Source organism: Coregonus clupeaformis, chromosome 6, assembly GCF_020615455.1.
Source record: "Coregonus clupeaformis isolate EN_2021a chromosome 6, ASM2061545v1, whole genome shotgun sequence".
In the NCBI taxonomy this organism is placed as follows: domain Eukaryota; kingdom Metazoa; phylum Chordata; class Actinopteri; order Salmoniformes; family Salmonidae; genus Coregonus; species Coregonus clupeaformis.
In genome coordinates this window covers 9,950,482-9,961,722 of record NC_059197.1, presented here as the reverse complement: position 1 = coordinate 9,961,722, position 11,241 = coordinate 9,950,482, and the positions used below count along the sequence as shown (strand labels likewise).

The 11,241-nt window shown below is 43.1% G+C and overlaps 1 protein-coding gene across 1 annotated transcript in view; it reads left to right on the top strand.

Moving 5' to 3' along the window:
- The first annotated feature begins 721 nt into the window (after positions 1–721).
- Positions 722–11,241, top strand: part of brca2 (BRCA2 DNA repair associated) — a 34,457-nt gene continuing 23,937 nt past the window's right edge. The window contains 4 exon segments of the mRNA XM_041877216.2: positions 722–882; positions 9,820–9,894; positions 10,000–10,245; positions 11,006–11,066. Coding sequence (XP_041733150.2) covers positions 9,843–9,894; positions 10,000–10,245; positions 11,006–11,066 — 359 coding nt within the window. The 5' untranslated portion in view covers positions 722–882; positions 9,820–9,842.

The window sequence follows — 11,241 nt, the reverse complement described above, 5'->3', positions numbered from 1 at the left end:
GACCAACATTCAAAGGTCAGTTTAGGAAGGAATCCTGTAGCTCAGTTGGTAGAGCATGCCGCTTGCAACGCCAGGGTTGTGGGTTCGATTCCCACGGGGGGCCAGTTTGATAAAGGTGTGCACTCACTAACTGTAAGTCGCTCTGGATAAGAGCGTCTGCTAAATGACTAAAATGTTTTAAAAAATCGCGTTGTTTAGGAGTGCAAAGGCGAATTGAGTCATTGCACACGCGCATTTCACAGGTTAGGCGGTCCCTAACGGAAATATGCAAATGTATGCTAGAACGGGCAAATAGGATCTCGCTAGCTCGTGCTTTGCTCTGCCCACCTCCTTGCTTGTTCTGACCACTATGACTCTTCTGTTCCCATTGGAAACGACAGGCGGTGGTCTATCTTGGTTTAGTTATAAAAATCTTTGTGAATGGTTTATGTCTGGAGTGTATGGTCGATGAAACGGTGGAGTATGTTGAAGAGAGGGAAAGATTGAAGTGTAGTGTCCCTGAGGTTGGATGGGTGTGGAAGGGAATTTGGGTAATGGGGGAAGGGTATTTTAGAAGAGCAGGGCTCTTATTTTATTTTATCAGAGGTACTGAGTTAGGTAGGAGGATTTAGAAATGTGGAGCCAATGTTGTAAATTGTAATTGACACCCACACTCCAGCACAGTAGGTGGCGGCATGCACCTTAAACGTATGTTTGCGGACCGCCATTATACCATAGAAGAAGAAGGTTCTAACTGATAGTCTGTCTGACAAACATTTGACCACATTAAGCAGTCAAAGAAAGTAATCGCTATCGGTCTGTTTTCTGTGTAAGAACTGCTAGCTATAGTTTACACTGTCATGTTGATCATCTGCTGTGGAAAGGAGCACCATCTTTTTTATGGTATTGTTTTTCTATCTCTTGCACCTAGCGTAGCTTGCTAGCTGTCCAGCAGGGTCCATCACTTTTTATCGGTGTATGTTTGTTGTTAGCTAGCTATCTAGTTAGTTAACGTTAGCTGTCATTATGTACCAAGCTAGTTAAAGCTTTATATCGTTCACTTTTCAGCTTGCTAACGTTAGATATGGACTAACAGTCAGTGGTAACTCGCTATCTGTCTGTTCCTTGTGACAACTCTGTCAAGTTTAATAGTTAGCTACTAAGCTAGCTGCTTTTAGCAACGCTAGTATTTACACACTAGCGTTGCTGGGAATTAGCTTGCAAAAAAAACTGAAAAGTCTGCTGGAAACCAGAAGTTAAATAAAATTCAATTTTAACTTACTCTGTCGATTGTGTGTATAGTTGATCATTATGCAGGGGGAATTTGAGAAATACATCTAATGGATAACGTGGGTCTTGTAGTCCCATTCAGTTCCTCTCTGTTTACCTCAAGTCAAAGTCCCCCCACAATTGCTTGCTTTTTTTGTGCAGTTATGGCGCACTTGCAGGACTTTTTTTTTACACGAGGTAAGCAGAGAGGAAGTGGGTCTACAACAGACCAATGTTTGGAAAGTCTGTTTAATTTATGTTGTATTATATGCTTTTTCTCAATTTACCCCCTTCATAAGGACCAATCCTATGGACAATCGGCAGAGTAAGTTGATATTACATTTTATTTAACTTCCGGCTATGGAACGCCGTTGGGGTCTTTGCGTGTCAAAAAATATACACTTCAAAACACAATTTGACACGTCAAATAAGACAATTCTATTATAGAATGTTGTGTGTGCTGAATTTGCATGTGCAAGCCAAGCGCCACCACTACGATCAGTAGCACGATCAGGAGATTGTTTTGTGTGCAAATATCTTTGATAAAAATGTTATTAGCAACTTCTGGAGTAGCTAGCTAGCTTTAGCTTGGTACCTAGCCAGTATCAATGCAACCAGCTTGAAAACAATGACCAGTAGAAACTGCAGTCATTTTCAATATTCTTATCAATGGTTTAGGAATCCATGTGAGTAAGTGTTAGCTAGGTAGCCACTTGTTGTTCTATTGAAATCGAACTTCAGTTAATGAAATAACAAGCTAGCCAGTTACTTAACCCTGTTGCCCAAAGCCCAAAGCTAATGTTATAAACAGCCAGCTAGCTGATCCTGGCGCCGACGAAGATGGCGGCCTCGCGACTAGCTCTTAGGAAACTTTGCAGTATTTTCTTTTTTTATGTATTATTTTTTACATTATTAGCTCAGTAAGTGTTTTGCATCATTACATACAGCTGGGAAAAACCATTGGATATCAAAGCGGCGGTAACTCACCAGCATTATGACCAGGAATACGACTTTCCCGAAGCAGATCCTTTGTTTGCTCTCCCCAGGGCAACTGAACTGATTCCAGCGGCTGACCCAAAACATCGCCGGTGGAGGAGAGGCACTCGGAGCGGCCTGCTGGTCCGACTTAGGAGGCGCGCACACCACCCACCGCTTCCAAGTATTCTACTCGCTAATCTTCAATCTTTAGTTAACAAAGTCGATGAACTACGGGCAAGGATATCTTTCCAGAGAGACATCAAGGCCTGTAACATACTCTGTTTCACGGAAACATGGCTCTCTTGGGATATTCTGTCAGAATCGGTCCAGCCAGATGGATTTTGTTGATGATCACAAGTTTACTGGAGAACGGAGACCAAGTAGAGACTTTCGGACAAGGTGGATAATTGTATAATATAAGGCAGTTTATTCAGAGGTAAAGATATCTGTAAATAGCGTGCACGGACCCGTTCGTCAATCTCGTAGGGAGATATCTGAGAGAGAGCCCCTAAACATTGTGTGCTGACATTTTATACAATAAAATGAAGTAGGTTGATTCTAGTAGTTCTGATCTTCTGATTGGTCCTGATGAGTTGGGCGAGGTCACCTCCAGGCTAGTGTCACTGTTGCATTGGCTCTGAGTCGGGTTCTCTGTCTTCAGATGTTCAGCCTAAGAGAAGGGGATTTTTGTGTGTGTGTGTGCGTGTGTGTGTTTAACAATGATGATGTGTGTGTGTGTGTGTGTGCGTGTGTGTGTTTAACAATGATGATGTGTGTGTGTGTGTGTGTGTGTGTGTGTGTGTATATCAGTGGTGTGTGTGTGTGTGTGTGTGTGTGTTTATCAGTGGTGTGTGTGTGTGTGTGTGTGTTTAACAATGATGATGTGTGTGTGTGTGTGTGTGTGCGTGTGTGTGTTTAACAATGATGATGTGTGTGTGTGCGTGTGTGTATAACAGTGGTGTGTGTGTGTGTGTGTGTTTATCAGTGGTGTGTGTGTGTGTGTGTGTGTTTATCAGTGATGATGTGTGTGTGTGTGTGTGTGTGTGTGTGTGTGTGTGTGTCCTCAGAGCAAGAACTCGTGAGTTGGAAGAACTGAGAGACCTATGGCGTGGGTGTTGTCCATAGCCACCTGCTGATAAGGCTGACAAGATAGAAGTCTTTTGTGCATTGTATTAAATACAAAGGCCCAACACAAGATGGGTCATGCACAAGATTTTAGTCAGACCAAGCTATAACATTATATATTTACTACGACAGTTCTCAGTTTATCGCGCAGACATGAATAAATATCTCTCTGGGAAGCAGAAGGGCGGAGGTGTGTGTTTCATGATTAACGACTCGTGGTGTAATTGTAGTAACATAGAGGAACTCGAGTCCTTCTGTTCACCCGACCTAGAATATCTCACAATCAAATGCCGACCGTATTATCTCCCAAGATAATTTTCTTCGGTTATAGTCACGGCCATGTATATCCCCCCTCAAGCCGATACCACGACGGCCCTCGAACTTCAATGGACCTTATGCAAACTGGAAACCGCATATCCTGAGGCTGCATTTATTGGAGCCGTTGATTTTAACAAAGTAAATTTGAGGACTAGGCTGCCGAAGTTCTATCAACATATCGACTGTTGTACTCGCGCTGCTAAAATCCTCGACCATTGCTATTCAAACTTCATGGATGGTTATAAGGCCCTCCCCCGCCCTCCTTTTGGCAAATCTGACCACGACTCCATTTTGCTTCTCCCTTCCTATAGGCAGAAACTCAAACAGGAAGTACCCGTGCTAAGGACTATTCAACGCTGGTCTGACCAATCGGAGTCCACGCTTCAAGATTGTTTTGATCACGCGCACTGGGATATGTTCCGGGTAGCTTCAGAAAATAATGTAGACATATACACTGAAACAGTGACTGAGTTTATCAGGAAGTGTATAGGTGATGTTGTGCCCACTGTGACTATTAAAACCTACCCTAACCAGAATATGGCAGAATACAAACAGTGTAGCTACTCACTCCGCAAGGCAATTAAACTGGCAAAACATCAGTATAGAGACAAAGTGGAGTCGCAATTCAACGGCTCAGACACAAGACGTATGTGGCAGGGTCTACAGACTAATCACAGACTACAAAAAGAAAACCAGCCACGTCACTGACACCGTCTCGCTTCCAGACAAGCTAAACACCTTATTCGCCCACTTTGAGGATAACACAGTGTCACTGACGAGGCCCACTACCAAGGACTGTGGCCTCTCCTTCTCCATGGCTGACGTGATTAAGACATTTAAGCATGTTAACCCCCGCAAGGCTGCTGGCCCAGACGGCATCCCTAGCCGCGTCCTCAGAGCATGCGCAGACCAGCTGGCTGGTGTGTTCATTGACATATTCAATCTCTCCCTTTCCCAGTCTGCTGTTCCCACATGCTTCAAGAGGGCCACCCTTGTTCCTGTACCCAAGAAAGCAAAGGTAACTGAACCAAATGACTATCGCCCTGTAGCACTCACCTCTGTCATAATGAAGTTCTTTGAGAGACTAGTCAAGGATCATATCACCTCTACCTTACCTGTCACCCTAGACCCACTTCAATTTGCTTACCGCCCCAATAGATCCACAGACGATGCAATTGCCATCACACTGCACACTGCCCTATCTCATCTGGACAAGAGGAATACCTACGTAAGAATGCTGTTCATTGACTATAGCTCAGCATTCAACACCATAGTACCCTCCAAGCTCATCATTAAGCTTGAGGCCCTGGGTCTGAACCCCGCCCTGTGCAACTGGGTCCTGGACTTCCTGACGGGATGCCCCCAGGTGGTGAAGGTAGGAAACAACACCTCCACTTCGCTGATCCTCAACACTGGGGCCCCACAAGGTGCGTGCTCAGCCCCCTCCTGTACTCCCTGTTCACCCATGACTGCGTGGCCAAGCACAACTCCAACTCAATCATCAAGTTTGCAGATGACACAACAGTAGTAGGCTTGATTACCAACAATGACGAGACCGCCTACAGGGAGGAGGTGAGGGCTCTGGGAGTGTGGTGCCAGGAAAATAACCTCTCACTCAACATCAACAAAACAAAGGAGATGATCGTGGACTTCAGGAAACAGCAGAGGGTGCACCCCCCTATCCACATCGACGGGACCGCAGTGGAGAAGGTGAAAAGCTTCAAGGTCCTTGGCGTACACATCACCGACAAACTGAAATGCTCCACCCACGCAGACAGTGTGGTGAAGAAGGCGCAACAGAGCCTCTTCAACCTCAGGAGGCTGAAGAAATTTGGCTTATCACCTAAAACCCTCACAAACTTTTACAGATGCACAATTGAGAGCATCCTGTCAGGCTGTATCACCGCTTGGTACAGCAACTGCACCGCCCGCAACCACAGGGCTCCAGAGGGTGGTGCGGTCTGCCGAACGCATTACCGGGGGAAAACTACCCGCCCTCCAAGACACATACAGCACCCAATATCACAGGAAGGCCAAAAAGATAATCAAGGACATCAACCACCCGAGCCACTGCCTGTTCACCCCGCTATCATCCAGAAGGCGAGGTCAGTACAGGTGCATCAAAGCTGGGACCGAGAGAATGAAAAACAGCTTCTATCTCAAAGCCATAAGACTGTTAAATAGCCATCACTAGCACATTAGAGGCTGTTGCTGCCTATTGAAATCACTGGCCACTTTAAGAAATGGAACACTAGTCACTTTAATAATGTTTACATATCTTACAGTACTCATCTCATATGTACAGTGGTGTGAAAAAGTGTTTGCCCCCTTCCTGATTTGTTATTTGTTTGCATGTTTGTCACATTTAAATGTTTCAGATCATCAAACAAATGTAAATATTAGTCAAAGATAACAGAAGTAAACACTAAAGCGAACTTGGGTTTTGCAGCAGGACAATGATCCAAAACACACCAGCAAGTCCACCTCTGAATGGCTGAAGAAAAACAAAATGAAGACTTTGGAGTGGCCTAGTCAAAGTCCTGACCTGAATCCTATTGAGATGCTGTGGCATGACCTTAAAAAGGCAGTTCATGCTCGAAAACCCTCCAATGTGGCTGAATTACAACAATTCTGCAAAGATGAGTGGGCCAAAATTCCTCCACAGCGCTGTAAAAGACTCATTGCAAGTTATCGCAAACGCTTGATTGCAGTTGTTGCTGCTAAGGGTGGCCCAACCAGTTATTAGGTTGTAGGGGGCAATCACTTTTTCACACAGGCCATGTGGGTTTGGATTTTGTTTTCCCTTAATAATAACAACCTTCATTTCAAAACTGCATTTTGTATTTACTTGTGTTATCTTTGACTAATATTTACATTTGTTTGATCTGAAACATTTAAGTGTGACAAACATGCAAACAAATAAGAAATCAGGAAGGGGGCAAACACTTTTTCACACCACTGTATATACTGCATTCTATTCTATAATATTCTTCTGTATCTTAGTCCATGCCGCTCTGTCATTGCTTGTCCAGATATGTATATATTCTTAAATCCCTTTCCTTACTTTTTTGTGCGTATTGGGTATATGTTGTGAAATTGTTAGATATTACTGCACCGTTGGAGCTAGAAGCACAAGCTTTCGCTACACCCGCTATAACATCTGCTAAAAACGTGGATGTGACAAATACAATTGTATTTTATTTGATCTGGCTAGTGAGGCTTGACCGGTTTATTTGTTGTGAAGCTAGCCACAATAAGGATTAGCCACAATAGTGGAATTTGCGTTACGCCTTCAAAATAAAAGTTTATGGTTTACGCAAATATTAGCGTCGTAGCTCTTATTGCGGGACTTTGACTGTGGGAAATCACCTCCCCAGTCAGCCTATTGTGCGTATTGACATTCATATTGCACTGTACAGCCTTACCTAAGGATTGGGGATCAATGAAAAATGTATGCACTCACTAACTGTAAGTCGCTCTGGATAAGAGCGTCTGCTAAATTACTAAAATGTAAATGTATCGGTCTACTCAGTACCCAAGTGCTTTTTTCCCAAAAGCCTCCTCAGAGTTATCAGACTCCAAAACATCCACGTTGTATTGTTTTTCCTCTAGAATAGTGTTCAATACACATAGTAGGTTGACTGGTACAATAAATGTGGCTCAATTCACAGTGGTTTCAGAGTCCCGCAATAAGAGCTACGACGCTAATGTTCTCTGGGTGTCACTGAGTAGACTGATACCCCATGTCATTGATCCACAATCCATAGGTAAGGCTGTACAGTGAAATAGGTATGCCCCAATGCAATTCTAAAGTCTAATAAACCCAGTGTGATTTCAACAGATTTTTGTCAAATTAACAAATTGTCTTTTGTTTAATTTAAATAACAACATTCCGACCTCGTTTAGCATGATCTATGCCATTATGGCATGATTCCACTATTTGTATTCATTTCATCACTTTTAATGAGACTTATTTTGAAGCGAACTGCAAATTCCACTATTGTGGCTAGCTTCACGTAGGTGGGTCTGACCACCATTAATCAAATACGAACTGTCTTATAAATTTGGGGTATTTTAGATGATGACACCTAGATAGATAGCTAGCTAACTATCTACCTATCTATCTAACTATAGCTACTGAAACAGATTTTCAATTTTGCTATGTTTTTGGGGAAGAACAATGTCAGATAGCTAGCTTTTTTTATGACCAGCACTGTCCAGAGCTTGGGGAAGTGTGTCTGTGCTCTTGCAGCAGCAGCAGGTGCGCGAGACAACTTTACCAGCATCGTAGCATTCGTATCGTGAATCGTTGTGACATATGAAATATGAGTGATTGTGTAATAAGTAATCATGTCTTATGTAACCGTACCAAATGTAACATATCAAACTAATTTGAGTGTCCCGGATTTATATTTACTATGTTACGTCTAGTCTATGAGACCAGGCTGAGCTAACATCTGGCTTGCCACATACGGTGCATTCAGAAAGTATTCAGACCCCTTAACTTTTTCCACATTTTGTTACTTTACAGCCTTATTCTAAAATTGATTAAATCGTTTTTTCCCCTCATCAATCTACACACAATACCCCGTGATGACAAAGCAAAAACAGGTTTTTAGAAGTGTTAGCAAATGTATAAAAAATAAAAAAACTGATCACATTTACACAAGTATTCAGACCATTTACACAGTACTTTGTTGAAGCACCTTTTGGCAGCGATTACAGCCTCGAGTCTTCTTGGGTATGACGCTACAAGCTTGGCACACCTGTATTTGGGGAGTTTCTCCCATTCTTCTCTGCAGATTCTCTCAAGCTCTGTCAGGTTGGATGGGGAGTGTCGCTGCTAAGCTATTTTCAGGTCTCTCCAGAGGTGTTCCATCGGGTTCAACTCCAGGCTCTGGCTGGGCCACTCAAGGACATTCAGAGAATTGTCCCAAAGCCACTCCTGCATTGTCTTGGCTGTGTTCTTAAGGTAATTTCCTGTTGGAAAGTGAACCTTCGCCCCAGTCTGAGGTCCTGAGCGCTCTGGAGCTGGTTTTCATCAAGGATCTCTTAGTACTTTGCTCCGTTCATCTTTCCCTCGATCCTGACTAGTCTCCCAGTCCCTGCCGCTGAAAAACATCCCCACAGCATGATGCTGGCACCACCATGCTTCACCGTAGGGATGGTGCCAGGTTTCTTCCAGAGGTGACGCTTGGCATTCAGGCCAAAGAGTTCAATCTTGGTTTCATCAGACCAGAGAATCTTGTTTCTCATGGTCTGAGGGTCCTTTAGGTGCCTTTTGGCAAACTCCAAGCGGGCTGTCATGTGCCTTTTACTGAGGAGTGGCTTCTGTCTGGCCACTCCTACCATAGAGCCCTAATTGGTGGAGTGCTGCAGAGATGGTTGTCCTTCTGAAAGGTTCTCCACAGAGGAACTCTGGAGCTCTGTCAGAGTGACCATCGGGTTCTTGGTCACCTCCCTGACCAAGGCCCTTCTCCCCTGATTGCTCAGTTTGGCCGGGCGGCCAGCTCTAGGAAGAGTCTTGGTGGTTCCAAACTTCTTCCATTTAAGAATGATGGAGGCCACTGTGTTCTTGGGGACCTTCAATGCTGCAAACATTTTTTGGAACCCTTCCCCAGATCTGTGCCTCGACACAATCCTGTCTCGGAGCTCTACGGACAATTCCTTCGACCTCATGGCTTGATTTTTGCTTTGACATGCACTGTCAACTGTGGGACCTTATATAGACAGGTTTGTGCCTTTTCTAAATCAATTGAATTTACCACAGGTGGACTCCAATCAAGTTGTAGAAACATCTCAAGGATGATCAATGGAAACAGGATGCACCTGAGCTCAATTTCGAGTCTCATAGCAAAGAGTCTGAATACTTATGTAAATAAAGTGTAAATAATCTGTTTTTATTGTTAATAAATGTGCAAAAATGTCTAAACCTGTTTTCATTTAGTCATTATGGGGTAATGTGTGTAGATTGAGGAAAACATTTAATTTAATCAATTTTAGAATAAGGCTGTAATATAACAATGTGGAAAAAGTCAATGGGTCTGAATACTTTCCGCTGCACTGTAGGTTCGCCAGTCGTGAATGATGCATACAGGCTAGCTATTTGTTTATCTAGGTAACTAAACTTTAATAAACGACTCGTTTCAGGCATACCACAGATGACCTAAGACATGTACACAAGGAGAAACATGTTTGACGCTTTCAAGGATCAAATATGGGAAGGTAGCTAGCCATCTGCTTTTCTCCATGAAATCATATTGAATCATATTAATCATACTAGCAATGGTAATGTCGTCATTTATACTCTCTTCTATCCTCTCAATGAAGAGTTGGGACCTCTGAACCCAAACTGGTTTGAGGAACTCACTGCTAAAGCTTCCAGTGGGGATCGGGGTGATACAGAGAAAGAGGATCCCAGCACTGCAATATCTTGTGGACAAGATGGCAGTTTCAAATCACCGTTGGAAAAATGTCCCCTGGATAGTGATATGTTCTCTACCCCGACGATCTTCAGGCAGAGAAGACCACAGTCTGCTGAGACATTGACAGAAGACATTTTTTTCCCTGATCAAGGTAGAGATAAATGTAATGTTTGCACTGTTAAAATAGACTATTGTAAATTTTATCGTTGACATGACCTACCCTAGCCCATGACCTACCCTAGCCCTTTAACATCCAAGGACCTACATGTTATGTTCAGAGGTAAAGTGGCTCTGGCAACCAAAACAGACAAATACTCCATCTAAATGTTAATTGATTCTCAATTGCGATACGGTTCTAGAAACATAAGCGTTCTACTTTCATATCACATCAAAATAATTTTACAAATGCATAAAATACACTTACTGTGTACACTGTTTTAACACAGTTGCGGCCGACAGTATTTCTCAGTTACAACACTTTTCTGGCGTCCTTCTTCCGTTGCACACAGGTGTTCAGAGATGCTAGATAGCTAATTGGAACTGGTGGGCGCCTCTCTTCCGTAAACCTTAACATGGAAATATTGCTGTGTGGGAATCGTGTTAAAAAGGTGTGTAGTAATTTTACAATTCGATTTATGAAAATAATTTCTCAATGATATGAAAGTAAAGTTCCAAAGGTTTCCAAAACCGTATCACAAGTTAGGATTATTAACGTGTAGAGACAGCGTCGGGACTGTTGAACAAATTCCTGCTCCGTCGTCAATTCTTCAACTGAGAACCCCTCTTTGTTGAACGAGTGCTAGACCTACCTCTAACTAGTAGGCCTATCTCCTTTTTCCTGATTGTCTATGTTATCCCTGATTACTTCCCTGCGGAATGTGTGCACTGATATTTCCTGTTTTGCTGCGTAGGAAGCTCTGGAACAGAAATAACAGACACAAGCCCATGCTTATTTGGAAAATCAATAGACAGGTGAGAATGTCTGTCTGTTTGTGCTGATACGTTGGTATTTCACAAATGTGCAAATCTAAAAGTACACATTGCTTTGCTGATGCCTGGATCCTGATATTCTGACCTACGGCTCACAATGTGATGTCAGAACACCTGCTCTTGTGATGGTTGATGACATCAGTGGTTCTATTTTCAG